Source organism: Salvelinus fontinalis, chromosome 12 (assembly GCF_029448725.1).
Source record: "Salvelinus fontinalis isolate EN_2023a chromosome 12, ASM2944872v1, whole genome shotgun sequence".
In the NCBI taxonomy this organism is placed as follows: Eukaryota; Metazoa; Chordata; class Actinopteri; order Salmoniformes; family Salmonidae; genus Salvelinus; species Salvelinus fontinalis.
In genome coordinates this window covers 31,737,007-31,764,716 of record NC_074676.1, presented here as the reverse complement: position 1 = coordinate 31,764,716, position 27,710 = coordinate 31,737,007, and the positions used below count along the sequence as shown (strand labels likewise).

General features: G+C 43.9%; 1 protein-coding gene across 2 annotated transcripts; it reads right to left on the bottom strand.

Annotated features, from left to right (window-relative positions):
* Positions 1-52: 52 nt before the first annotated feature.
* On the bottom strand, positions 53-27,710 carry LOC129867192 (SUMO-activating enzyme subunit 2). 2 transcript variants are annotated; one of them, XM_055940421.1, is made up of 17 exons: positions 27,464-27,710; positions 26,833-26,916; positions 24,904-24,974; positions 24,753-24,817; positions 24,520-24,620; positions 24,275-24,396; positions 19,477-19,544; positions 19,208-19,329; positions 18,978-19,077; positions 16,099-16,247; positions 15,865-15,958; positions 15,190-15,302; positions 14,766-14,921; positions 14,187-14,283; positions 1,471-1,576; positions 1,223-1,362; positions 53-1,006 (listed from the first exon to the last, which is right to left on the bottom strand). In XM_055940421.1, exons 1-17 carry the CDS (start codon positions 27,602-27,604, stop codon positions 801-803), a joined length of 1,935 nt encoding a protein of 644 aa, XP_055796396.1. In that variant the 5' UTR covers positions 27,605-27,710; the 3' UTR covers positions 53-800. The 2 variants fall into 2 exon arrangements, with proteins under 2 accessions (XP_055796396.1, XP_055796397.1); XM_055940422.1 differs by lacking the exon at positions 27,464-27,710 and adding an exon at positions 27,331-27,336.

Here is a 27,710-nt window from a genome sequence, read left to right as displayed (position 1 = left end):
ACTTGTAATTGCTATGAGACATTTTCTCAGTCTGAACCCTTTAGAAGACAACTGTGGCAAAAACAGAATTTATTGTCAAACCAAAACCAAGCAATGAAAGGGCTTTATAGTCCCCTCCCCAAAAAAATCACAAATAAGTTAGCAAATTAAAATTTGATGGTGTGTCCAGTAAAAACAAGCCAAAGTACTGCTGTTCCAAACAAATACTGTATACCAGTAATAATGTGTATGCTAAAGCTTAAGAAAACAAGTTTGGGGTCATTAGATGTGTAAGTGTTTATTGTGTCGTTATCTATTTGGTCCAAAAGGAGGTTGAGGCCTGGATATGATGGCTCCAACTATAAACCACATGAAAGATTTATAAATAAAGTAACAAACTCCAGTACAATTTCTTTTTTAACCAGCTGTGACAAAGCAACTCACCCTGCAAGTGGTCAATGGTTAACAATTAAAGAAAATTCAATCAATGCTTGACTCAAAGAAATTATTGGGTTTGATAACTTTTTTCCCCCATTCCTTCAAATGGAGGTGTAAGTTTACTGGATGAAATACGCTGAAAAACATTTGCTATTAAATGTTTCTTTCAGTCTCCCTATAAACCGTGACATGACAAATACATTATAAAAAATACAAAAAGCTAAAAGTATTTTATCAATCTGTGATGGACCAAAATAAAAACTGGCACACTTAACAGTTTTTGTACATTTATATTTACACATGTTTGGTAAGAGGAACAGCGTATGAAAACACAAACACAGAGTTTCATCCTTCTGAAGAGGGGAGGGGCCAGGAGAGACATACTAGTCTAGTGCAATGATGTCATCATCGTCCTCATCGGCAGCCGAAGGCTGATCCAGGCGTTGGCGCTTGGCTGAAGCCTCGCCTGTCTCAGCATCATGGAGCTTCCTCTTGTGGCCTCCTGACTCCATGCGGACATCCATAGTGCTGGAGGACGGCTCCTCCTCGTCCGAATCAACTATCAGAACATCATCCTGCTCAGCAGGGGCTAAGAGGAGAAAGGAAAGCAAGAGAAAGTCAGACGAGAGACGATTGACATATACCATTTTAGAGTTTACGTTCAGTTACAAAATAAACATAGCTGCACATGATTCTCAGTACTATAAACAAAATGGTTTAAAGGACAGGTGACTTATGACCAGGATTTTGATTATTAGACCGTCTAAAACAGTCTATCTCTGTAGTCAATGTCAGTTTTGCTCACCTTTGGAAGAGGTGGACGGTTCGGCAGAGTCTTTGTTGCCGTTGGCAACATTCTTGTCCTCTTGTGCGCTGGGTGGGGTTGGGGCCTTGTCAGGGGCGTCACCCACCACCTCAAACTCCACATCCTTCTCCAAGTCCTCACTTTTCCAGACAAAAGCAGAAATACATTTACATTAGGGAAACAAATTTGCATTAGTCATGCAAATGCAAAGGCATATACAGCACACAGAGAAATACATCCTCTCTTACCAGTGAATCACGTTAACCAGGAGTGTGTAATCCTGCAGAAAGTCATCCACTTGCAGACGGCTACCATGTCGTATCCCAAAGTCAGACAGAAACTTGCTGTTGTTTGCTATAAGAAGAGAATGGTGCATGATAATAAATATGTATACCTGATAAGAGTATACCGTTGAGTACAATATAGGGTTTAGCGATATTATGATGGTATCGTCTATCGACGATGATCGACAGCCGTTGCCAATGGTGACAACATTGTGATGTGACAGACAACGTTTTTGCCCAGGGGTCTCCAACCCTGTTTCTGGAGAGCAACCGTAATACTTGGTTGATAACCTGAACCAGGTTAGTTACAACTGGGGTTGAAGAGAAAAGGACAGTAGCTCTCCAGGAACAGGGTTGGAGACCCCTGGTTTAGCCTATTTGAACTTGACTAGCACCGCGCAATAAGAGTCGGGCAGGGCAGCTCAGTGACATTCCAAGTAATTGTCTATTCCTATTTGCTATAATCTTGTTTTATGAAAGGCTTCATATTAATAAAGGCTGGCCTGTTTCAATAAATATGTTATACAGAACGCAAGAGGAATGTAGGCGAGACAGAGCAGAGTAGTACACCAAAGCAGCGCAAATTGGCCATTCAGAAAATATTGTCTCTCCCCCCTCTGTCGGATGCTTGGGCCTTAGGGACTAAACCAATTTTTTATATTATACAGTGCCTTCAGAAAGTATTCATACCGCTTGACTTATTCCACATTTTGTTGCGTTTTAATTTAATTAACCAGGTAGGCTAGTTGAGAACAAGTTCTCATTTGCAACTGCGACCTGGCCAAGATAAAGCAAAGCAGTACGACACAAACAACAGAGTTACACATGGAATAAACATACATACAGTGAATAATACAATAGCAAAAGTCTATATACAGTGTGTGCAAATGAGGTAGGATAAGGGGGGTGAGGCAATAAATAGGCCATAGTGGCAAAATTATTACAGTATGGCAAATTGAACACTGGGGTGATAGATGTGCAGAAGATCAGTGTGCAAGTAGCGGTACTGGGGTGCAAAGGAGCAAAATAAATCAAATAAATAACAATATGAGGATGAGGTAGTTGGATGGACTATTTACTGATTGGCTATGTACAGGTGCAGTGATCTGTGAGCTGCTCTGACAGCTGGTGCTTAAAGCTAGTGAGGGAGATACGAGTCTCCAGCTTCAGTGATTTTTGCAGTTCGTTCCAGTCATTGGCAGCAGAGAACTGTAAGGAAAGGCGGCCGAAGGAGGAATTGGTTTTGCGGGTGACCAGTGAAATATACCTGTTGGAGCGTGTGCTGCGGGTGGGTGCTGCTATGGTGACCAGTGAGCTGAGATAAGGCGGGGCTTTACCTAGCAACGACTTACAGATGACCTGGAGCAAGTGGGTTTGGCGACGGATATGAAGCGAGGGCCAGCCAATGAGAGCATACAGGTCGCAATGGTGGGTAGTACATGGGGCTTTGGTGACAAAACGGATGGCACTGTGATGGAGGTTATTTTGTAAATGACATCGCCAAAGTCAAGGATCGGTAGGATAGTCAGTTCTACGAGGTGATGTTTAGTAGCATGAGTGAAGGATGCTTTGTTCCGAAATAGGAAGCCGATTCTAGATTTAATTTTGGATTGGAGATGCTTAATGTGAGTCTGGAAGGAGAGTTTACTGTCTAACCAGACACCTAGAATATGTGGACAACTACAAATACCTAAGTCAGAACCGTCCAGGGTGGTGATGCTGGACGGGTGGGTAAGTTTGGGCAGCGATCAGTTGAAGAACATGCATTTAGTTTTGCTTGCATTTAAGAGCAGTTGGAAGCCGCAGAAGGAGAGTTGTATGGCATGGAAGCTTGTTTGGAGGTTACTTAACACAGTGTCCAAAGAAGGGCCAGAAGTATACAGAATGGTGTCGTCTGCGTAGAGGTGGATCAGACAATCACCCGCAGCAAGAGCGACATCATTGATGTATACAGAGAAAAGAGTCGGCCCAAGGATTGAACCCTGTGGCACCCCCATAGAGACTGCCAGAGGTCCGGACAACAGGCCCTCCAATTTGACACACTGAACTCTATCAGAGAAGTAGTTGGTGAACCAGGCGAGGCAGTCATTTGAGAAACCAAGGCTGTTGAGTCTGCCGATAAGAATTTGGTGATTGAGAGTCGAAAGCCTTGGACAGGTCGATGGATACAGCTGCACAATACTGTCTTTAAATCGATGGCGGATATGATGTCGTTTAGGACCTTGAGCGTGGCTGAGGTGCACCCATGACCAGCTTGGAAACCAGATTGCATAGCGGAGAAGGTACGGTGGGATTCGCAATGGTCGGTGATCTGTTTATTAACTTGGTTTTCGAAGACCTTAGAAAGACAGGGGAGGATAGATATAAGTCTGTAGCAGTTTGGGTCTAGAGTGTCTCCCCCTTTGAATAGGGGGATGACCGCGGCAGCTTTCCAATCTTTGGGGATCTCAGATGATACGAGAGGTTGAACAAGCTAGTAATAGGGGTTGCAACAATTTCAGCAGATCATTTTAGGAAGAGAGGGTCCAGATTGTCCAGCCCTGCGGATTTGGAGGGGTCCAGATTTTGCAGCTCTTTCAGAACATCAGCTATCTGTATTTGGGTGAAGGAGAAATGGGGGAGGCTTGGGCAAATTCCAGTGAGGGGTGCAGGGCTGTTGACCGGAGTAGGGGTAGCCAGGCGGAAAGCATGGCCAGCCGTAGAAAAATACTTATTGAAATTCTCAATTATCGCGGATTTATCGGTGGTGACAGTGTTTCCTAGCCTCAGTGCAGTGGGCAGCTGGGAGGAGGTGCTCTTATTCTCCATGGACTTTACAGTGTCCCAGAACTTTCTGTAGTGTTACAGGATGCAAATTTCTGTTTGAAAAAGCTAGCCTTTGCTTTCCTACCTGTGTATATTGGTTCCTAACTTACCTGAAAAGTTGCATATCGCGGGGGCTATTCAATGCAGTACGTGTTACAGGCCGAATTCAAAATTGATTAAATAGATTTTTTCCCTCTCACCCATCTATACATAATACCCCATAATGACAAGGTGAAAACATGTTTTTAGAAAGGTTAGCAAATCTATTGAAAATTAAATCTCTAATACATAGTAGTCACACCCCTGAGTCTATATTTTGCAGGACCACCTAGGGCGGTGATTACAGCTTTGAGTTGTCTTGGGTATGTCTGTATCAGCTATGCACATCTGAATTAGGGGATTTTCTCCCATTCTTCCGGTGAACAGCATTCTTCAAGTCTTTCCACAAACTTTCCACAAAATGGGACTCAAGTCTGGGTTTTGGCTGGACCACTCAAGGACTTTCACATTCTTGTTCTGATGCCATTCCAGCGTTGCTTTGGCTGTATGCTTGGGCTCATTTGCCCCAACCGAAGGTTGTTTGCACTCTGAAGCAGGTTCTCATCTAGAATTTGCCTGTATTTGGCTCCATTAATGTTCCTTCTATCCTTACCAGTCTCACAGTTCTTACCGCTGAAAAGCATCCCCATAGCATGATGCTGCAACCACCATGCTTCACGGTAGGGGTTATGTTTGACGGGTGATGAGCTGTGGCCTAGTTCTCCCCAGGCGGCGCTTTGCATTCAGGCCAAATATATTGAACAAAAATATGAAACGCAACATTAAGTGTTGGTCCCATCTTTCATGAGCAAAAAAAAAAAAAAAGATCCCATGCGCACAAAAAGCTTATTTCTCTAAAATGTTGTGCATAAATTTGTTTACATCCCTGTTAGTGAGCATTTCTCCTTTGCCAAGATTATCTATCCACCTGACATATCAATAAGTCAATTAAACAGCATGATCAATATGATTGATCAATATCAAGCATGATGCATCTTGTGCTGGGGACAATAAAAGGCAACTCTAAAATGTACAGTTTTGTCACAACACAATGACAGATGTCTCAAGTTGAGGGAGCGTGCAATGGGCATGCTGACTGCAGGAATGTCAAACTGTGTGACCTTATATAGACAGGTGTGCTTCTTTCTAAATCATGTCCACGCAATTTAATTGGCCACTGATGGACTCCAATTAAGCTGTATTGGCATCTCAAGGATGATCAACAGAAATTGGATGCCCTTGACCTCATTTGGAGTGACATGGCAAAGGGGTGTGAATACCAATGTAAATAATGTTTTCACATTGTTTTCACATTATTGTAAATAATGTTTTCACTTAGTCACTATGGGGTATTGTATGTAGATGGGTGAGATTTAAAAAAAACCATTTAATCAATTTTGTATTTAGGCTGTAACACCAAAATGTAGAATAAGTCAAGGTGTATGAATACTTTCTGAAGGCACTGTAAATAACGGACAGTCCTTAACTAGCTTGTGGCTAGGCGTTTAAAAAACGTAAGCTATATTCCCTTCTCTCTCCATTCGATAGGCTATGAATATGACTTTGGGCTAGGCTATGCTTTCATCATTTTATGCATGCATGCCGTTCTCCTGATCAAACAATGAATGCTGAATGCTAGCTAAGTTACATCACAAAAAGTAGTTTGAATAGCCTAAAAACATAAAGTAGCCAGGGGACTAATAATGAGAGAACAAACATCAATAGCCTATAGAAAAATTGAATGACAAGTTTAAGCTTATTATGATATAAATCCCTCCATGTGAGTCTGGAAAACCAAATGGCCAATAACCTAAACTCAGCAAAAAAAGAAACGTCCTCTCACTGTCAACTGCGTTTATTTTCAGCTAACTTAACATGTGTACATATTTGTATGAACATAAGATTCAACAACTGAGACATAAACTGAACAAGTTCCACAGACATGTGACTAACATAAATTTTATAATGTGTCCCTAAACAAAAGGGGGGAGGGGTGGTCAAAATCAAAAGTAACAGTCAGTATCTGGTGTGGCCACCAGCTGCATTAAGTACCGCAGTGCATCTCCTCCTCATGGACTGCACCAGATTTGCCAGTTCTTGCTTTGAGATGTTACCCCACTCTTCCACCAAGGCACCTGCAAGTTCCCGGACATTTCTGGGGGGAATGGCACTAGCCCTCACACTCAATCCAACAGGTCCCAGACGTGCTCAATGGGATTGAGAGCCGGGCTCTTTGCTGGCCACGGCAGAACACTGACATTCCTGTCTTGCAGGAAATCACGCACAGAACGAGCAGTATGGCTGGTGGCATTGTCATGCTGGAGGGTCATGTCAGGATGAGCCTGCAGGAAGGGTACCACATGGGGGAGGATGTCTTCCTTGTAACGCACAGCGTTGAGATTGCCTGCAATGACAACAAGCTCAGTCCAATGATGCTGTGACACACCGCCCCAGACCATGACGGACCCTCCACCTCCAAATCGATCCCGCTCCAGAGTACAGGCCTCAGTGTAACGCTCATTCCTTCGACAATAAACACAAATCCTACCATCACCCCCGGTGAGACAAAACCGCGACTCGTCAGTGAAGAGCACTTTTTGCCAGTCTTATCTGGTCCAGCGACGGTGGGTTTGTGCCCATAGGCAACGTTGTTGCCGGTGATGTCTGGTGAGGATCTGCCTTACAACAGGCCTACAAGCCCTCAGTCCAGCCTCTCTCAGCCTATTGTGGACAGTCAGAGCACTGATGGAGGGATTGTGCGTTCCTGGTGTAACTCAGGTAGTTGTTGTTGCCATCACACCTGCAGGACAGGTACAGGATGTTCGGATGTACCGATCATGTGCAGGTGTTGTTACGTGGTCTGCCACTGCGAGGACGATCAGCTGTCCGTTCCGTCTCCCTGTAGCGCTGTCTTAGGCGTCTCACAGTACGGACATTGCAATTTATTGCCCGGGCCACATCTGCAGTCCTCATGCCTCCTTGCAGCATGCCTAAGGCACGTTCACACAGATGAGCAGGGACACTGGGCATCTTTCCTTTGGTGTTTTTCAGAGTCAATAGAAAGACCTCTTTAGTGTCCTAAGTTTTCATAACTGTGGCCTTAATTGCCTACCATCTCTAAGCTGTTAGTGTCTTAACGACCGTTCCAGAGGTGCATGTTCATTCATTGTTTATGGTTCATTGAACAAGCATGGGAAACATTGTTTAATCCCTTCACAATGAAGATCCGTGAATTTATTTGGATTTTTACGAATTATCTTTGAAAGACAGGGTCCTGAAAAAGGGATGTTTTTTTTCTTTCTGAGTTTATATTCCTACTAGACATTAAAGAAGCTACAAGAAAAGTAAAAATTATAAAAAACAGTAGCCTTATCCCCAAATATTATAATAGCCTGTTGGTGTTGTCTTAACGTTGCCGCTTTCAAAAACAAGAATGAAATCGGAGTCAATACACCTAGACATAGGCTATTCTCAGCCACAGCTTTGAGAGATTGAACAAACAATATTAGAGGACAAGACAAAGCAATTATCAAGTTCTGATGGTAGACTTTGATTCTCTCCAGCCCATGATTTATAACCTAACTCACTACAGACCGTTCCACATCAGTTGACTGTTACTTTGCTACGTCATGTGAGCGTCACACACACTCAGAAATCCACACACTCATGTTCCACGCTGAAGCTCCACCAGAAAGGAATATAAGAAGACGTTTGCCTCTGCCCAGGCTTTCAACAACATCTCATCCTGAATTGTCCAGTTGTAGCCCAACTGTTTATTTGATTTGTTTTTCTCTCTCCAAATGTAGGGCCAATAGGGGGCAATACCATCGTATATCACAATGTTTTACGAGTACATAATCGCAATAGGACAAATGTTGACATTGTCCAACCCTAGTACAATATACAGTCCATAGCTTGACAACGCTTGTCCTTTTGTCCGGGACAAGAATAAATAAAATAAAGTAAGATTTAAGTCCCCAAAAAATGCAATTGTCAAAGCACACACAACAATATAAAACAATTACTCCGATCGGAATTGGATAAGAGGGGCCAATATTATAATCTTTCATGTACATAAATAAAAGCCTACATGTCAAAGTGTAGGTGCTATGCATATTGGCTACAGCCTCATTATGTCCAAATCTGCGCTGACATGAGGCGGCAGAAATTTTTGCCAAACTTTTAATAACATATAGGCTAAACGGCAGTCATGTTTGACAAATATAATGAAGGATAATTAACATTAACGTACAAAAGCCTGGATTCTGTCAAAATACTCGAGGCACGGTTCGTTCAGAACAAATGATCACAAGATTGGAGAGAAATTTTCCCTCTAAGCTGTGCATGTGCTCCCCCCGGGACTGTCAAGCAGACGAAATATCAGTGCACACAGAGAAGCACGAGATTGAATTTCACTCAACTTTCTAGAGTTTTCCTCATTAGTTAACACTATCAACGTTTCCTTTTACTGTGGGAATTGTGACGGAATCCACACAATATTAGCCTCTTTCAATGCAACATACCAAAACAAAAGAAACTATAAGACATTTTTTGTAGGCAGAATGCATCTGAGTAGGAGTCTATTGCATGACAGGCACGATGCAGGCAGCACTACACAGACCAGTGCATCGTAACCAAATCAGAGCTGCAGTAGGCAGCAAGAGAATAGCAGAGAAGCCGGTGTTTGGAGGATATATTGGCATGGTTTGCCGTCTCGGGCCTAACACCCGTGCCAATATATCCTTCAAACACCGGCTTCTCTGCTATTCTCTGGCTGCCTACTGCAGCTCAAACACCGGCTTCTCTGCTATTCTCTGGCTGCCTACTGCAGCTCAAACACCGGCTTCTCTGCTATTCTCTGGCTGCCTACTGCAGCTCAAACACCGGCTTCTCTGCTATTCTCTGGCTGCCTACTGCAGCTCAAACACCGGCTTCTCTGCTATTCTCTGGCTGCCTACTGCAGCTCAAACACCGGCTTCTCTGCTATTCTCTGGCTGCCTACTGCAGCTCAAACACCGGCTTCTCTGCTATTCTCTGGCTGCCTACTGCAGCTCAAACACCGGCTTCTCTGCTATTCTCTGGCTGCCTACTGCAGCTCAAACACCGGCTTTTCTGCTATTCTCTGGCTGCCTACTGCAGCTCAAACACCGGCTTCTCTGCTATTCTCTGGCTGCCTACTGCAGCTCAAACACCGGCTTCTCTGCTATTCTCTGGCTGCCTACTGCAGCTCAAACACCGGCTTCTCTGCTATTCTCTGGCTGCCTACTGCAGCTCAAACACCGGCTTCTGCTATTCTCTGGCTGCCTACTGCAGCTCAAACACCGGCTTCGAGGGCATTATCACTTTTATACAAACGGGTTACCAACATATTCAAATAATGATTGCCATATTTTAATTTAAAAGGTTTTGATTTATTTATTCATACCATTTCATCCTTCCAAAAGATTTAGTCCCAACACAAATCTAGGGTTGCTACCCAAGCCGGCTGGTCGGTCGTTCGTTCTATTGGTTCGGTTGCTAATGACCAAGTCATTCAGTCATTTTGTTCTGTATCTATGGACACGACTCAGTCGTTCGTTATAAATGTTCCATTGCCATACTGGCTGGCAATGTTCTTATCCTCATTTGCATTTGTTTAAGCTGTTTTCTAGTGACATTTCTTTGTATAAATACAAACAAATTATGCCAGCTGATTCATGATTTCAACTGGCTGAGAAACGCTGCCTGACTGTCTCGTCCCGACACGTTGATTACTATGGGAATGCTGAAGATAGAATTTCAATATTGAGATAATGTTGCAAATGTCAGAGAGACAGACAGCAAGATTAATACAAATCTCCTCTGTTGAAAACTAAAATGTTAGTCTAAAAGAAATGTGAGTTAATGTTTATATGCTTTTTATAGTGGAGATCAAGTTTATAAAGTGCCTGGCTGGGCTGATGAGACAGTGGATTGCGCAGTCAGATGGAACAAAGTAAATAGCCATTTTAACGTCATAGATTGGTATGACGGTGGTAACTTGTGGAATAGACACCGGCTGGGAATTCTGTTTTAACCAATCAGCATTCAGGATTAGACCATTGTCATATATAGATCTGTGCCATTCACTTTGAACTGGACTTTTTGCAGCATCAGCAGTCGAGAGTAGATTGTAACGGTTTTGACTTGGTTATTTATAGGAGTGCCAGGTAGGTTGTGCCTACCAGAGAAAACATTCGTTTCTACTTTTGGTTTGGGAGGGAATGAGTCCCATCTGGTCCGTCAAGTCACACCAATACAAAGGACTTATGTAAAAGTCAGGATGGAAATATACTTTTCATAAACCCTTAAAACATTGGAAAGAACTTCAAACAAGTGTATTCTTTTGTGTGGTTGTATTAACAACATAAATGATCACACCCACAACAATATAACAAATAATGCGCTCTTGTTCATTTAGAAATGTCCTGTACCTCGGGCATAAAGAGTCCAGCCCGGTAAATAAGTTCAGGGACTCAAGTGACCTTAGTCACGCAACGTTTGTCCGTAGCGTAAACCCAGTATTATTCATACACTCAAAATAACACTTATTTTGCAACAGAACTATAAAGCGTATCAAAGACTAATCAAAGACTAATACGTCCTCACAACTACATAAATCACAGTATACATCACCCCAAAACAAATGAAATACCGTGTACAAAAAGGTGTAGTCAGTCGGTCAGTCATACAATCCAATCCGCCAACATATCTCTGTTGATGTCAACAACTACAGACCAGTGATGTCAACAACTACAGACCAGTATCCCTTCTTTCTTTTCTCTCCAAAACTCTTGAACGTGCCGTCCTTGGCCAGCTCTCCTGCTATCTCTCTCAGAATGACCTTCTTGATCCAAATCAGTCAGGTTTCAAGACTAGTCATTCAACTGAGACTGCTCTTCTCTGTGTCACGGAGGCGCTCCGCAATGCTAAAGCTAACTCTCTCTCCTCTGCTCTCATCCTTCTAGACCTATCGGCTGCCTTTGATACTGTGAACCATCAGATCCTCCTCTCCACCCTCTCCGAGCTGGGCATCTCCGGCGCGGCCCACGCTTGGATTGCGTCCTACCTGACAGGTCGCTCCTACCAGGTGGCGTGGCGAGAATCTGTCTCCGCACCACGTGCTCTCACCACTGGTGTCCCCCAGGGCTCTGTTCTAGGCCCTCTCCTATTCTCGCTATACACCAAGTCACTTGGCTCTGTCATATCCTCACATGGTCTCTCCTATCATTGCTATGCAGACGACACACAATTAATCTCCTCCTCTGATAACCAGGTGGTGAATCGCATCTCTGCATGTCTGGCAGACATATCAGTGTGGATGACGGATCACCACCTCAAGCTGAACCTCGGCAAGACGGAGCTGCTCTTCCTCCCGGGGAAGGACTGCCCGTTCCATGATCTCGCCATCACGGTTGACAACTCCATTGTGTCCTCCTCCCAGAGTGCTAAGAACCTTGGCGTGATCCTGGACAACACCCTGTCGTTCTCAACTAACATCAAGGCGGTGACCCGTTCCTGTAGGTTCATGCTCTACAACATTCGCAGAGTACGACCCTGCCTCACGCAGGAAGCGGCGCAGGTCCTAATCCAGGCACTTGTCATCTCCCGTCTGGATTACTGCAACTCGCTGTTGGCTGGGCTCCCTGCCTGTGCCATTAAACCCTTACAACTCATCCAGAACGCCGCAGCCCGTCTGGTGTTCAACTTTCCCAAGTTCTCTCACGTCACCCCGCTCCTCCGCTCTCTCCACTGGCTTCCAGTTGAAGCTCGCATCCGCTACAAGACCATGGTGCTTGCCTACGGAGCTGTGAGGGGAACGGCACCTCCGTACCTTCAGGCTCTGATCAGGCCCTACACCCAAACAAGGGCACTGCGTTCATCCACCTCTGGCCTGCTCGCCTCCCTACCTCTGAGGAAGTACAGTTCCCGCTCAGCCCAGTCAAAACTGTTCGCTGCTCTGGCACCCCAATGGTGGAACAAACTCCCTTACGACGCCAGGTCAGCGGAGTCAATCACCACCTTCCGGAGACACCTGAAACCCCACCTCTTTAAGGAATACCTAGGATAGGATAAAGTAATCCTTCTAACCCCCCCCCCCCCTTAAAAGAGTTAGATGCACTATTGTAAAGTGGTTGTTCCACTGGATATCATAAGGTGAATGCACCAATTTGTAAGTCGCTCTGGATAAGAGCGTCTGCTAAATGACTTAAATGTAAATGTAAATATCTCCACCAGAGTAAAGGCCACTTTGAACAACGGAGAGGTGTAGTCCACAGACGCACAGAGTGGATCCAATCCTAGGTAAACTCGCTTTAAGGCTACAAAACACACTAAGGCAACAAAACAAACGGAATAGCGAAGCTTCATGAACTGAGGGTTGCACACATCCTCATTCATGTCTCAATCACAACTTCACCTTTGCGCAGCTGATGCTGGCTATTAAAGGGGGAAATAAAGGAGAAGCACTGAGACGGTTCAGAAATATTCAGGGCCGTCACAAGATGCACTTGTTTTGAGATCAAAGCAAGAGCTTCATTTAGGGACGTGTGTACATTTGTTCATATCCATTGCTAGTTAGTGAGTTATTAGCCCAGTTATAGATCATTTGTAGCCAGCAATGGGGGAGTGACTGATTCCCTACAAGAGCACAAATGTGTGCATTTCAAGACACCTTTGAAACGTCAGTCAGGTAAAGAGCTTTTTTTTGTCTTAAAGGGGCAACGTATTTTGAGACAGGCTTGAATAAGCTAAGTGGCCAATAGGCAGAGGGTAGAATAATTTGTCTGATTCACTGTAATAATGGTATGGGAATAATGATGCATTTTATATTGTAAAGTGGTTTCTTGCATCAAACAACATGTTCAGTCACCTTGTCTGAAGGACACGTGGATAAACAGTATCTCCATTTTTTAAATTTAACCTTTATTTAACTTTTGCACTGAGACCGCTGCGCCACTCTGGAGCCCTGGTTAATGTTTTTTTCAAAAGTCTCAATGTAGACCTACATTGAACACAACACATTGGCTGCTACTGTAGGCTGAATGATAGAACAGCTATTTCTATGTTAAAATGTTATTGGATGCATTTTCTTCATTGTTTTTGATGGTAGGCTACTCTGTTAGGACTACATTATGATCAAATAGCCACAGTAGCCTACTTGACCACTGTTAAAACTAACTTAAAAGCGAGTGTTTTCCCGCTAATTGCATTTTGGAACATTTGTACGTAGCCTACAGCCATGAGCGCATTGTTGAGCTTATAATATGAAGAAATAAAACTTTATCAACATTTAAAGCTAAACGGTCTGACCTGTTGCATCGAACTCATTGCTTTTCGGATTTCGCTACTCCCGCAATAACATCAGCCAAATAAGTCCATGTGACCAATAAAATGTGATTTGATTTTTTCAAAATAATATGTGCAGTGGTTGTATTTTGAACCGTAGACATTGTTTATCGTCCCAGGGACAACGGGACACCCTTAATTTCAAGCCCTGGAGGGAATTATTTTATAAACCAAAAATGTATTTGATTGTACTTGTAATGTTGCATTATTTTATAGGCTACGAAGGGTGGCCAACCATCTTTCAGGAGAGCCTTAGAGGCAAAGTGTAGGCTTGACTATGCAAAGAAGCTAATAGGCTAGCCTACCTTTTTTGTCTGATTCTCGAGGGTAAAAAAAGATAGTAATGTATTTTATTTGTAAAGTGGCTAAAAAAAATAATTTCAAGGCCTGCAGTCACCATGGGAACAGGTTGGCATCCTCTACTGGTCTCCTTGGGAACAGTCTGATATTATTCTGTGATTGTCTTATACCTTCAGTTTCACCCTCCTCAGAGGAGATGAGGATTGTCCCTTTCCCATCCTCGATCTGCACATCTGGCGCCACCATCCCAAACTTCTCCTTTAATATCTAACAAAGAAACAAGAATATTTAGCGGAACACATAGATATGCTGATCACTTTTCACTGTGTTGTGGTGGTTGCAACAAACAAGCAAACCAGATTTTTTTTTTGTTTACCTTTATTTAACTAGGCAAGTCAGTTAAGAACAAATTCTTATTTTCAATGACGGCCTAGTGGGTTAACTGCCTGTTCAGGGGCAGAACGACAGATTTGTACCTTGTCAGCTCGGGGATTTGAACTTGCAACCTTCCGGTTACTAGTCCAACGCTCTAACCACTAGGCTACCCTGCCGCCCCAGATTGATGTTGTATAGATCAACATGCAACTTTCTAAGCAGTCAATATCCATCTGGCTTCATCTCTGCCTCTATGGTCAAAAATGTCTTCACTGGCCAACAACGTCCGTACCAGTCTGTGTGTTTGTCTGTCTTTATCAGTCTGATTGCAAGCATGGTCACACGCATACAGGAGGCAGAGAGGCATACATTACCTTGTCTTGAAGGGCCAGCACAAGAGTTTTGTGCACATTCAGTTTGACTGTAACCTCTGGCTTGCTGGCACACACATAACAGTTGGCACTGGGTGGGTCCAAAGCACATGGAACAAGCAGCTTTTTCCTGGGGTTAGGCTGCTTGTTCAGGAAGATCTAAGCCATACAGGAAGGAAAATTAGAAAATGTTTCAGAGCACAGTAGGCATACACCAAACACCCATAATCTGCTATTAAATTATTTACAACCACCATGGCTACTATTAGTGAATGAAATGCTGGGCCAAGTAAGTGATATGCTGCATTTTGAAAATAGTGCCCCATTCATACTGACAAAGCTTCCCCGAGTGTGCAGACTAGGGGCACATGATTAAAGGTAGAGTACCACCCTCTAAGAGTAGAAGGGATCACTCCTGATTTCTCACCGTGCGACACTGCTCCACATCTCCAGACAGGATCTTCAGAGCCTCCAGCACAATGAGGCCAGCAATGACTGCATTGGTTGTGGCGATTGCTGGGATGATGTTCCCTGCCATGGCTGCAAGGAACAATTTACAAAATCAAAACACCTTAATAGGTATCATACTTAGAAACATAGAAATGCCCAGTGCAGTCAAAAACATGATTTATATACATTTCCACAATATGAGGGTGGAATAATACTGTGAAATTATGAAAATGATCATGCTCTTTTTAGTGTAAGAGTTGTTTGAAAAGACTGCCTAAAATTTCTGCCTGTTTGTGGGATGGAGTTTTGGCCTGCCTTGTGTGACATCAAGTGGTACATTAGTTAACAGACCAATAACAAAGAGTTCCAAACCTCTCAGCCAATAACATATAGTTTTCAGTTTCTCCCTGCCCACTCAGACCCCTCCCATACAGTCCTAGCCATATTCTTGCTTGAGAAAATTACCATTTTAATTAAAAACAAACAATCACAGTAAGGTACTTAATTGTTAAGCAGTTATTAGATATTGAGAAAAACAGCAGCATTGGAACTTTAAAGCAAGAAAGTAAAATCAATTGTATGAATCTGTATCAATAATAAATTGTCACAATAAGAACTTAACAGCTCGACATCTTTCACCCAAAATACCCACACTTGATATCAAAACGGCTCTTCATGTTCATGCTAAAGATATGCATGCGCAAGTTGGCGGCTGCTGTCACAAAGTCCATCGCTGGAGGGTCATCCTAGCAACAGGAGGAAAATGTTACTCAAATGCAATGCCAAAAGAGCATAATCTTCCCAGGTCTATTTTCTATCTCCACCAAAATATTTTGTTCCAGTGGGGCAGTGTTGATTCTGCAATGTCCCATTATTAGGTCCTCACCTTGTCCCACACAAGTTCTGCTCCATCCCCTTTGTCAGCCAGCATGGAGCGCAGAGTTTCCACACTGCGGGAGAAGAGCTGGGAGTAACCTGCCACACCCAACACCTGCTGGTCCTTCAGTCCCGTCCCAGTCACCTCCTGGGGACACGCTATCACACAACCAGAGGAGAGAGAGAGAGACAATGACAAAACTAAACCACCACAACAAAAATCTTCTAAATCAAATTGGTCCACTGCACTCTCCAGCAGCTTGGAGCAATATAATATATACTGAACAAAAATATAAACTCAACCATTTCTAAGATTTTACTGAGTTACAGTTCATATAAGGAAATCGGTAATTTGAAATAAATGAATTAGGCCCTAATCTATGGATTTCACATGACTGGGAATACAGACATGCATCTTTTGGTCACAGATACCGGTTAAAAAAAATAAAATGTAAGTAGGGGCTTCGGTCAGAAAACCAGTCAGTATCTAGGGTGACCACCATTTGCCTCATACAGTGCGACACATCTCCTTCGCATAGAGTTGATTAAGCTGTTGACTGTGGCCTGTGGAATGTGGTCCCACTCCTCTTCAATGGTTGTGCTTAGTTGCTGGATATTGGCGGGAACTGGAAAACGCTGTCGTACACATCAATCCAGCATAGAAGTCGACCGATTAATCGGCATGGCCGATTTCAAGTTTTCATAACAATCGGTAATCTGCATTTTTGGATGCCAATTATGGCCGATTACATTGCAATCCGAGGAAACTGCGTGGCAGGCTGACCAACTGTTACGCGAGTGCAGCAAGGAGCCAAGGTAAGTTGCTAGCTAGCATTAAACTTATCGTATAAAAAACAATCAATCTTAACATAATCACTAGTTAACTACACATGGTTGATGATATTACAAGGTTAACTAGTTTGTCCTGCATTGCATATAATCAATGCGGTGCCTGTTAATTTATCATTGAATCACAGCCTACTTCGCCAAACGGGTGATGATTTAACAAAAGCGCATTCATGAAAAAAGCACAATCGTTGCACGAATATACCTAACCATAAACATCAATGCCTTTCTTAAAATCAATACACAAGTATATATTTTTTTAAACCTGCATATTTAGTTAAAATAAATGAATGTTAGCAGGCAATATTAAGTAGGGAAATTGTGTCACTTCTCTTGCGTTCATTGCACGCAGAGTCAGGTTAAATGCAACAGTTTGGGCCGCCTGGCTTGTTGCGAACTCTGAACTAATTTGCCAGAATATTACATAATTATGATATAACATTGAAGGTTGTGCAATGTAACAGCAATATTTAGACTTAGGGTTGCTGCCCGTTTGATAAAATACGGAACGGTTCCGTATTTCACTGAGAGAATAAACGTTTTGTTTACGAAATGACAGTTTCCGGATTTGACCACATTAATGACCAACGGCTCGTATTTCTGTGTTTATTATATTATAATTAAGTCTATGATTTGATATAGAGCAGTCTGACTGAGCGGTGGTAGGCGGCAGCAGGCTCGTAAGCATTCATTGAAACTTTAATGCATTTGCCAGCAGCTCTTAGCAATGCTTGCATCACAGCGCTGTTTATGACTTCAAGCCGATCAACTCCTGAGATTAGGCTGGAAATACTAAAGTGCCTATTAGAACATCCAATAGTCAAAGGTATATGAAATACAAATGGTAGAGAGAGAAATAGTCCTATAATCCCTACAATAACTACAACCTAAAACTTCTTAACTGGGAAAATTGAAGAACTGGGAATATTGAACCACCAGCTTCCATATGTTCATGTTCTGAGCAAGGAACTTAAACGTTAGCTTTTTTACATGGCACATATTGCACTTTTACTTTCTTCTCCAACACTGTGTTTTTGCATTATTTAAACCAAATTGAGCATGTTTCATTATTTGAGACGAAATAATATAATACATAAATAAAATCTAAGTTAAAATAAAAGCGTTCATTGTTCATTCACAATTGTTGTAATTGTCATTATTACAAATCTATTTTTATTTATTTTTTTATTGGCCGGTATCGGCTTTTTTTGGTCCTCCAATAATTGGTATCGGCGTTGAAAAATCATAAATCGGCCGACCTCTAATCCAGAGCATACCAAACATACTCAATGAGTGACCTGTCTGTTGAGTATGCAGGCCATGGAAGAACTGGGACATTTTCAGCTTCCAGGAATTGTGTACAGATATTTGCGACATGGTTAGTGCATTATATGCTGAAACATAACATGATGGCGGCTGAGGAATGGCACGACAATGGGCCTCAGGACCTCATCACGGTATCTCTATGCATTCAAATTGCCATTGATAAAATGCAATTGTGTTTGTTGTCTGTAGCTTATGCCTGTCCATACCATAACCCCACTGTAGGGCACTCTTAACATCTACAAATCGCTCTCCCACACGACGCCATGCACGTGGTCTGCAGTTGTGAGGCCAGTTGGACGTACTGCCAAATTATCTAAAACAACGTTGGAGGCGGCTTATGGTAGAGAAATGAACATTAAAATCTCTGGCAACAGAGCTGGTGGGCATTCCTTCAGTCAGTATGCCGATTGCATAATCCCTCAACTTGAGACTTCTGTGGCATTGTGTGATAAAACTGCAAATTTTAGAGAGGCCTTCTATTGTTCCTAGCCCAAGGTGCACCTGTGTAATGATCATGCTGTTTAATCAGATTCTTGATATGCCATACCTGTCAGGTGAATGGATTATCTTGGCAAAGGAGAAATTCTCACTAACAGGGATTTAAACAAATTTGTGCACAAAATTTGAGAGAAATAAGCTTTTATTTTTGCTCATGAAACCGACATAATACACAATGCGTTTATATTTTTTGTTCAGTGTAGGATGCTAATATCTTACCAAGTTTCTGAATCTCAAGCCAATCCAGAGGGAGTGGCGCTTTCCTCTTCTTCCACAGCTTGTCCATGGTCAGGAGGTACTGTATGTCATCTTTGAAAAGCTGGAGGACCACACAAATCAAATGGCTATTAGCCAAAGTCGAGGGGCTAATAAGCTTGTTGACAACAAGACGAGGGGACACTTTCATTTAAGCAGTCCTTTAGTAATGGCTTGTTCACACTAAAGCCTACCTTGTTGAAGAGTTTGACTGCGTCGTAGCCTGTGGATCGTGCCCAGTCCTTGGTGGACACCCGCTTGATGTCTCCATCCTGATCAGATGCTGTGGCTCGGGCTTCAGTGTCTGCAGGGTTCCCTGAGAATAGGAGACAAGAGACCTCAATGAAAACCAGTGTACACAGCAGCCTTTTACTGCATACGTGTCAGTGCATCTCACCCCTCTGGTCTATGGAGGGCAGGGAGGTGGTAGTATTAGAATTCTCTAGTGTTGCGCTCTACTCACATGAAAGCTCTGGGTCAGCTGTGTCAGGGGACACCTCCTGATCTGCATCCTCCTCTCCAAAGAGCTGGCTGAGGTGGAGATTAAAATAAAACTGGATTGTCATTATCATGGGCTTAATCTCAACCTCCCAGCAATAAAACATATCTCTGCAAGCAATACCAATACTCACCTAAGGACGAAGATAACAATCATGACCTATTCCTCATTGGTTTACAACTAGTGAGATACATAAGTTATCTTCCATGATGGCGCAGCAGTAAGACGTGTTTGTTTTCGCCCATTTAAATATTCAGTCTTTTTCTGTTTTTTTTAATACATTTCAATCTCTTTTTTCCAATTTAGAATTAAATATACCTTCCTGCAACCCGCCTCACACAAGGTGGTACGGATCTGCTATTTTTTAGACCTTATAACTGGAACCCCCATCAGCAGCTAGCCAGCTAATTAGCTACTAGCTATTTAGTCATTGTTAGCCACCGCTAGCGGTCTTTACCTTTAGCTCAGACTCCAGACGCTTTAGCCCGGATAATACGTGCCAGTCTGCACAGCTCAATATCAGCCCTGAGCATATCGGACTGCTTTCCCCCCCATTACATCCCCGGATTCCTGACGCAAGCTCTGGACCATTACACCGGATCTTCGCAGCTAGCTAGTTGCTACCGAGTGGCTATTGTGGCTAACGCCCTTGTCCAGAAGCATGCACCAGTTAGCCTCAAGCTAGGCCCATCTCCCGGCTAGCAAACGAAGTACACCAACTACAATACCTCTCTTGTCAATTGGCCTGGACCCTTTGTCGACATGGAGCCCCGCCGATCCATCACGACTGGTCTGCTGACGTAATTCGGCCGATGTGCTCTCACCCGGCCTCTGCGTCATGGATGTTGGTGATGATCCATCTGCTAGCCCCGGCCCGCTAGCTTCCTGAACGCCGTGTCTCCCACTCGCCAAGCATAGTAATTGACTACCGAACGGCTCTGTTTCATCTATTGCTGCTCATTGGACCCTATGATCACTCGGCTACACAGCTGATGCCTGCTGGACTGTTCATTAACACAGTACTTAATTTTGTTTATCTGTCGGCCCCAGCCTCGAACTCAGGCCCTGTGTGTAGCTAACTGACCCTCTCTGCCCATTCATCGCCATTTACCTGTTGTTGTTGTCCTAGCTGTTTACTCATTGTTGTCTCACCCTTTGTTGTCTTAGCTCTCCCAATCAACACCTGTGATTGCTTTATGCCTTTCTCTAATGTCAATATGCCTTGCATACTGTTGTTTAGGACAGCTCTCATTGTTTTATTTTACTGCGGAGCCCCTAGTCCTGCTCAACATGCCCTCAGATAGCCCCCTTGACCCACCCCCCACACATGCAGAGACCACACCTAGCCTAACTGGCGCCTCTAATCATCACTCAATGCCTAGGTTCACCCCCACTGTACTCTCACCCTACCCGTCTGTACACTATGCCCTGAATCTATCCTACCACGCCCAGAAATCTGCTCCTTTTATTCTCTGTTGCCAAAGCACAAGATGACCAGTTCTTATAGCCATACCCTCATCCTACTCCTCCTCTGGTGATGTAGAGGTTAACCCAGGCCCTGTGTGTCCCCAGGCGCTCTCATTTGCTGACTTCTGCAACCGTAAAGCCTTGGGTTCATGCATGTTGACATCAGAAGCCTCTTCCCTAAGTTTGCTTTATTCACTGCTTTAGCACACTCCGCCAACCCTGATGTCCAAGCCGTTTCTGAATCTTGGCTTAGGAAGGCCACCAAAAAATCTGAAATTTCCATCCCCAATTACAACATTTTCAAGACAGAACTGCTAAAGTGGGCGGAATTGCAATCTACTGTAGAGATAGCCTGCATAGTTCGGTCATACTATCCAGGTCTATGCCCAAACAGTTTGAGTTTCTACTTTTAAAGACCATCTCTCCAGAAATAAGTGCCTCACTGTTGCCGCTTGTTATAGACCGCCCTCAGCTCCCAACTGTGCCCTGGACACCATATGTGAATCGATTGCACCCCATCTAGTCAGAGTTCGTTCTGCTAGGTGACCTAAATTGGGATATGCTTAACACACCGACCGTCCTACAATCTAAGCTAGATGCCCTCAATCTCATACAAATTATCAAGGAACCTACCAGGTACAACCCCAAATCCGTAAACATTTGCACCCTTATAGATATCATCCTGACCAACTTGCCTTCTAAATACACCTCTGCTGTCTTCAACCAGGATCTCAGCAATCACTGCCTCATTGCCTGCATCTGTTATGGGTCCGCGGTCAAACGACCACCCTTTATTACTGTCAAACGCTCCCTAAAACACTTCTGCGAGCAGGCTTTTCTAATCGACCTGGCCCAGATATCCTGGAAGGATATTGACCTTGTCCCGTCAGTAGAAGATGCCTGGTTGTTCTTTAAAAGTGCTTTCCTCACCATCTTAAATAAGCATGCCCCTTTCAATTTCTTTTAAACTGAGAACAGATATAGCCCTTGGTTCACTCCAGGCTTGACTGCCCTTGACCAGCACAAAAACACCCTGTGGCGTACTGCAGTAGCTTCGAATAGTCCCAGCGATATGTAACGTTTCAGGGAAGTCAGGAACCAATACACACAGTCAGTTAGGAAAGCAAACAGAAATTTGCATCCTGCAGTACTAAGTCCAAAAAGTTTTGGGGCACTGTAAAGTCCATGGGGAATAAGAGTACCTCCTCCCAGCTGCCCAATGCACTGAGACTAGGAAACACGGTCACCACTGATAAATCCACGATAATTGAGAATTTCAATAAGCATTTCTCTACGGCTGGCCATGCTTTCCACCTGGCTACCCCAACCCCGGCCAACAGCTCTGCACCCCCCGCAGCAACTGGCCCAAGCCCCCCTTCTCCTTTAACCAAATCCAGACAGCTGATGTTCTGAAAGAGCTGCAAAATCTGGATCCCTACAAATCAGCTAGGTTAGACAGTCTGGACCCTCTCTTCCTAAAATTTTCTGCTGCCATTGTTGCAACCCCTATTACTAGTCTGTTCCAACAACTCTTTCGTATCGTCTGAGATTCCTAAAGATTGGAAAGCGGCCGCAGTCATCCCCTCTTCAAAGGGGGAGACACTCTAGAACCAAACTATTACATACCTAAATCCATCCTGCCCTGCCTTTCTGAAGACTTCTAAAGCCAAGTGAACAAACAGATCACCGACCATTTCAAATCCCACCGTACCTTCTCCGCTATGCAATCTAGTTTCCGAGCTGGTCACGGGTGCACCTCAGCCACGCTGAAGGTCCTAAACGATATCATAACCGCCATCGATAAAAGACAGTACTGTGCAGCCGTCTTCATCAACCTGGCCAAGGCTTTCGACTCTGTTAATCATCACATTCTTATCGGCAGACTCAACAGCCTTGGTTTCTCTAATGACTGCTTTACCTGGTTCACCAACTACTTCTCAGATAGAGTTCAGTGTGTCAAATTGGAGGGCCTGTTGTCCGGACCTCTGGCAGTCTCTATGGGGGTGCCACAGGGTTCAATTCTCAGACTGACTCTTTTCTCTGTATAGATCAATGATGTCGCTCTTGCTGCGGGTGATTGTCTGATCCACCTCTACGCAGACGACACCATTCTGTATACTTCTGGCCCTTCTTTGGACACTGTGTTAAGTAACCTCCAAACAAGCTTCCATGCCATACAACTCTCCTTCCGTGGCCTCCAACTGCTCTTAAATGCTAGTAAAATGAAATGCATGCTCTTCAACGATCGCTGGCCGCACCCGCTCACCCAGCATCACTACTCTAGACGGTTCTGACTTAGAATATGTGGACAACTATAAATACCTAGGTGTCTGGCTAGACTGTAAACTCTCCTTCCAGACTCATATTAAGCATCTCCAATACAAAGTTAAATCTAGAATCGGCTTCCTATTCCGCAACAAAGATGCTGCCAAACATACCCTCGTAAAACTGACTATCCTACCGATCCTCGATAATGTCATTTACAAAATAGCCTCCAACACTCTACTCAGCAAATTGGATGCAGTCTATCACAGTGCCATCCTTTTTGTCACCAAAGCCCCATATACTACCCACCACTGCAACATGTATGCTCTTATTGGCTGGCCGTCACTACATATTCGATGCCAAACCCACTGGCTCCAGGTCATCTATAAGTCTTTGCTAGGTAAAGCCCCGCCTTATCTCAGCTCACTGGTCACCATAGCAACACCCACCCGTAGCACGCGCTCCAGCAGGTATATTTCACTGATCATCCCCAAAGCCAACACCTCTTTGGCCACCTTTCCTTCCAGTTCTCTGCTGCCAATGACTGGAACGAATTGCAAAAATCACTGAAGCTGGAGATTTATATCTTCCTCACTAACTTTAAGTGTCAGCTGTCAGAGCAGCTTACCGATCGCTGCAGCTGTACACAGCCCATCTGTAAACAGCCCATCCAACCACCTACCTACCTCATCCCCATATTTGTTTTTCTGCTCTTTTGCACACCAGTATTTCTACTTGCAAATCTGCACATATATCACTCCAGTGTAAATTGCTAAATTGTAATTACTTCGCCACTATTTGCCTATTTATTGCCTTACCTCATTTGCAGATACTGTATGCAGAATTTGCTATTGTGTTATTGACTGTACGTTTGTTTATTCAATGTGTAACTCTGTTGTTTGTCGCACTGCTTTGCTTTATCTTGGCCGGGTCGCAGTTGTAAATGAGAACTTGTTCTCAACTGGCCTACCTGGCTAAATAAAGGTGATTTAAATAAAATAAATTCAAAAAACACATCAACAACACTTACTTGAACAGGTACTTGGCCCACACAATGCAGTGTATAGGCTCAGAGGGGGTGTTGCGAATGGTACAACCAGGGAAGGTTTTCTGTGTGGGTTTGGGCTGGCACTCATAACACTCAGTAAGACCCTATAGTGTGGGAAAGCAAGGAGGGAGGTGATTATTACACTCTGTATCTAATGAATTTTTACTGCACTGAACATGACCATGCATCTAATCGACATCCACAGGTTGTTTTCATCCGTGCCTTACCTTCTTAATAACAGTCACCTGCCCAAGGTAGCCAGCTGTGCCACTCTCAATAAGGGGAATGTCAGCTGCAAGACACATCCTGTTCACATGGTTACGAGCCGCTGCAAGGAAGAAAAGATTCAGCTGGCGGTAAGACCAGGACCACAACAGGGAAAAGATACCAAACATACTCTACGGACAGACTAGGGGTAGGGAAAGAGAGTGTAGTTAGGGGGAAGTAGATATTACTCTACCTCGATTGTCCAAAGCATTCATGACAAGCATGAAGTTCCTGAAGAATTCCAAATTGTACTCTGGGCTGTGAAAGACAAACATACCAAACATTAAACAGGATCAAGGACATTAAGTTCTCACACCGGTAACTCACAACACTAGTTGACTTACTTCATGATGCTGTCATGATAGGCTGTAATGTTGGCAGTGGGACAGAATTGCAGCACACTCTCTTTGGCCACCTGCAAGACAGACAGCAGCCGTAAGTTCACAAATAGTATTTAGATTGTGTACAGGATACACTGAGTGTACAAAACATTAGGAACACCTACTCTTTCCAGGTGAAAGATATGATCCCTTATTGATGTCACTTGTGCGTCACTTGAGTGGGGAGGGGTGCGTCACTTGAGTGGGTTGAGTTACTGACGTGATCTTCCTGTCTGGGTTGGCGCCCCCCCCTGGTTTGTGCTGTGGTGGAGATCTTTGTGGGCTATACTCGGCCTTGTCTCAGGATTGTAAGTTGGTGGTTGAAGATATCCCTCTAGTGGTGCGGGGGCTGTGCTTTGGCAAAGTGGGTGGGGTTTTTCCTTCCTGTTTGGCCCTGTCCGGGGGTATCTTCGGATGGGGCCACAGTGTCTCCTGACCGCTCCCGTCTCAGCCCCCAGTATTTATGCTGCAGTAGTTTATGTGTCAGGGGGCTAGGGTCAGTTGGTTATACCTGGAGTACTTCTCCTGTCTTATCCAGTGTCCTGTGTGAATTTAAGTATGTTCTCTCTAATTCTCTCTTTCTTTCTCTCTCTCTGAGAACCTGAGCCCTAGGACCATACATCACGGCAAACCGGGCATGATGACTCCTTGCTGTTCCCAGTCCACCTGGCCTTGCTGCTGTTCCAATTTCAACTGCTCTGCCTGCGGTTATGGAACCCCTACCTGTCCCAGACCTGCTGCTTTCAACTCTTAATGATCGGCTATGAAAAGCCAACTGACTTTTATTCCTGATTATTATTTGACCATGCTTGTCGTTTATGAACATTTTGAAAATCTTGGCTCTCTCTAATTGTCTCCTTCTCTCTTTCTTTCTCTCGGAGGACCTGAGCCCTAGGACCATACGTCAGGACTACCGGGCATGATGACTCCTTGCTGTCCCTAGTCCGCCTGGCCTTGCTGCTATTCCAGTTTCAACTGTTCTGCCTGCGGTTACGGAACCCCTACCTGTCCCAGACCTGCTGTTTTCAACTCTTAATGATTGGCTATGAAAAGCCAACTGATATTTATTCCTGATTATTATCTGACCATGCTTGTCATTTATGAACATTTTGAACATCTTGGCATAGTTCTGTTATAATCTCCACCCGGCACAGCCAGAAGAGGACTGGCCACCCCTCATAGCCTGGTTCCTCTCTAGGTTTCTTCCTAGGTTTTGGCCTTTCTAGGGAGTTTTTCCTAGCCACCGTGCTTCTACACCTGCATTGCTTGATGTTTGGGGTTTTAGGCTGGGTTTCTGTACAGCACTTCGAGATATTAGCCGATGTACGAAGGGCTATATAAAATAAACTTGATTGATTGATTGACTTGTTTAATCCACTTCAAATCAGTGTAGATGAAGAGGAAGAGACAGGTGACTGAAAGATCTTTAAGCCTTGAGACATGAATTTTCAGCCTTGAGACATGAATTGTGCATGTGTGCCATTCAGAGAGTGAATGGGCAAGAAAAAAGATTTAAGTGCCTTTGAATTGGGTATGGTTGTAGGTGCCAGGCGCACCTGTTTGAGTGTGTCAAGAACTGCAACACTGCCAGGTTTTTCACACAACAGTTTCCCGTGTATATCAATAATGGTCCACAACCCAAAGGACATCCAGCCAACTTGACACAACTGTGGAAAGCACTGGAGTCAACAAGGTCCTGTATCCCTGTGGAACGCTTGACACCTTCTAGAGTCCATGCCCTGGCGAATTGAGACTGAACAGCCTCAGGGCAAAAGGGGGTGCAACTCAATATTAGGAAGGTGTTCCTAATGTTTTGTAAACTCAGTGTATTTTAGAATGCACGACCAAGTGATCTCATGTTTGTGAAAGAACAACAAAGCATCTATGCCCTACCTGTGCCTTGGACTTCCCCACATGTTTTTTCTGGAACAGGAACTGTCTGTTCAGGTTGCTCACATCAATAGTGTCCAGATCAATCTATAAAAGAGACACAGCAAATCGAAGTTAAAACACAATTACTGATACAAAAAATGCAATTAATAAGATCAAGACAGGTTCACAAAGAAGTTGAACGTGGTATGAAAGATGGTAAGTGTACAACGTGTATAACGTTAGCTACCTACCTACCGTTATTATATATCTAGCTAGCTGCATTGTAGTTTACATTGCTTATCACAAAATCACCGGCATTGCTAGAAGCTAACTAATTAGCCTTCAAGCATACCGGTATGGACAGCTTAGCATTGTCTAGCTAACGTTAGCAGACCACAAAGAGGTCGGGACAACATGGCGCGCAATTGAAATTATGTACGAAGTGGCCTAAATGTTGTCTTTATATACATGCATGTAACTAACTAGCTATATAACTACATTGCTAACTCCACCACTTACATATAGCCAGGTCCATATGAAAATGTTCTAATATATACACTTATTTCAGAATAGCTAGCATGCTAAGGCCTTTCACACATCAGCCTGTAGCTGCACAAAGACCCAGCAAATGTCCGCCCCCTGCACGACTTACCACTTCTATATTTTTGAAGCCGGTGAGTACAAGATTTTTCAAGAGCTCGCAACCAATTCCTCCAGCTCCGACCACCAGCACCCGGCAAGCGGATAAGGAATCAGCGAGCTCTTTTCGGAGAGACCCCACTAGTTGTACCATTGTTGATCAGAAAAAGACAGAAACGGCAGTAGACCAGAAGAGAGAGGAGCTAGCTATGTGGCTAGCTAGCAGCAGGCACCACCTCCTCACTCCGATAAGGGGGCCC

Excerpts from the sequence above, each read along its gene's own strand:
- LOC129867192 (XM_055940421.1), bottom strand. The coding sequence starts at position 27,604 with ATGGTACAACTAGTGGGGTCTCTCCGAAAAGAGCTCGCTGATTCCTTA. Across the intron at positions 24,975-26,832 it reads TGGGGAAGTCCAAGGCACAG|GTGGCCAAAGAGAGTGTGCT; the intron begins GTAGGGCATAGA and ends TCTGTCTTGCAG. Across the intron at positions 14,284-14,765 it reads TGCTGGCCCTTCAAGACAAG|ATATTAAAGGAGAAGTTTGG; the intron begins GTAATGTATGCC and ends TTTCTTTGTTAG.